Genomic DNA, 1,083 nt, shown 5'->3' on the forward strand with positions numbered 1-1,083 from the left:
AAGAATAAGAATAAGGAAAAGGATAAGGATAAGGATAAGGATAAGGATACGGATAAGGATTGGAATAAGGATAAGGATATGGAGAAGGATAAGGATAAGAATAAGAATAAGAATAAGGAAAAGGATAAGGATAAGGATTGGAATAAGGATAAGGATATGGAGAAGGATAAGGATAGCGATAGGTATAAGGATAAGGATAGGGACAAGGATAAGGATAATAATAGAGATAATGGTAAGGATAAGAATTTGGATAAGGATGGGGATAGGGATGTTAATAACGATAAGGATAAGGATAATCCTATAGATAAGGATAAGTATAAGGATAAGAATAAGAACAAGGATAAGCATGCATATAAATATAATCTCATTCTAAGCTCGTTTGTTGGTAACCTCGTTTACTCACTCAAATCTCGGATTACTAGCTAGACTGATTGTGGTGCTTGTTTTCCTCACAGCTCAAGCAGAAGTTTAGATTCTCTGTGACTCTTGAATTACTTGAATATCTTGTAAATTAACCTCTTTTCCTAGCTAGCGTCCGTTTTAGTCCAGTTGCACTTTTGTCATTTCTCTTCGCAAAAATTACCGATTAAACTAAGCTGGACACCGAAAAGATGTCGGGGTAATCTGAGAATATTTTATAACTACGGATTAACGATGAATTTTGTGTGGCTAATCTACTTATTTTAATTACAGATCATGGAGTTAAGCTTGAATATAATTTATTTGTATGTAAACGTAGTATAAGGCAATTTTTTTTAATTTATTTGTATTGCCAAATGTAACCCTGTTTTGATTTCAACCACAGCCAATATACATTTGTGTAGACTTTTTCCCTGTTGTGCTGAAAATTTGATTTCATTCCCTACATTTCCATTAGCAAAAGCGAGACAGCTATCTACCATCGCAAACTTTGCGCGTGCAACAAAAATATAAACGATCGCGACAAGGAACTCAGTTTCTGCGACACAGCTGTTTGCGCATTTCCACCCGTGGTAATCGCTGCCGAGAAGAATTTTTGCGCGTTTTTTCTTTGCTTTATTGCAATAACAAAAGTGCATGTGCAATTGTCTCCACAACACTCTG

The 1,083-nt window shown here is 35.3% G+C and overlaps 1 protein-coding gene across 1 annotated transcript; it reads left to right on the forward strand.

The window, feature by feature from the left end:
- The first annotated feature begins 78 nt into the window (after window positions 1–78).
- LOC108357657 (splicing regulatory glutamine/lysine-rich protein 1-like) lies at window positions 79–426 on the forward strand. The gene has a single exon (XM_017608728.1). The coding sequence runs from the start codon at window positions 79–81 to the stop codon at window positions 424–426; it is 348 nt and encodes a 115-aa protein (XP_017464217.1).
- The last annotated feature ends 657 nt before the right edge of the window (window positions 427–1,083 follow it).

The sequence above is a fragment of the Rhagoletis zephyria genome, unplaced genomic scaffold, assembly GCF_001687245.7.
Source record: "Rhagoletis zephyria isolate East Lansing unplaced genomic scaffold, Rhagoletis_zephyria_1.1 Rzeph_scaffold_81859, whole genome shotgun sequence".
Taxonomy (NCBI): Eukaryota; Metazoa; Arthropoda; class Insecta; order Diptera; family Tephritidae; genus Rhagoletis; species Rhagoletis zephyria.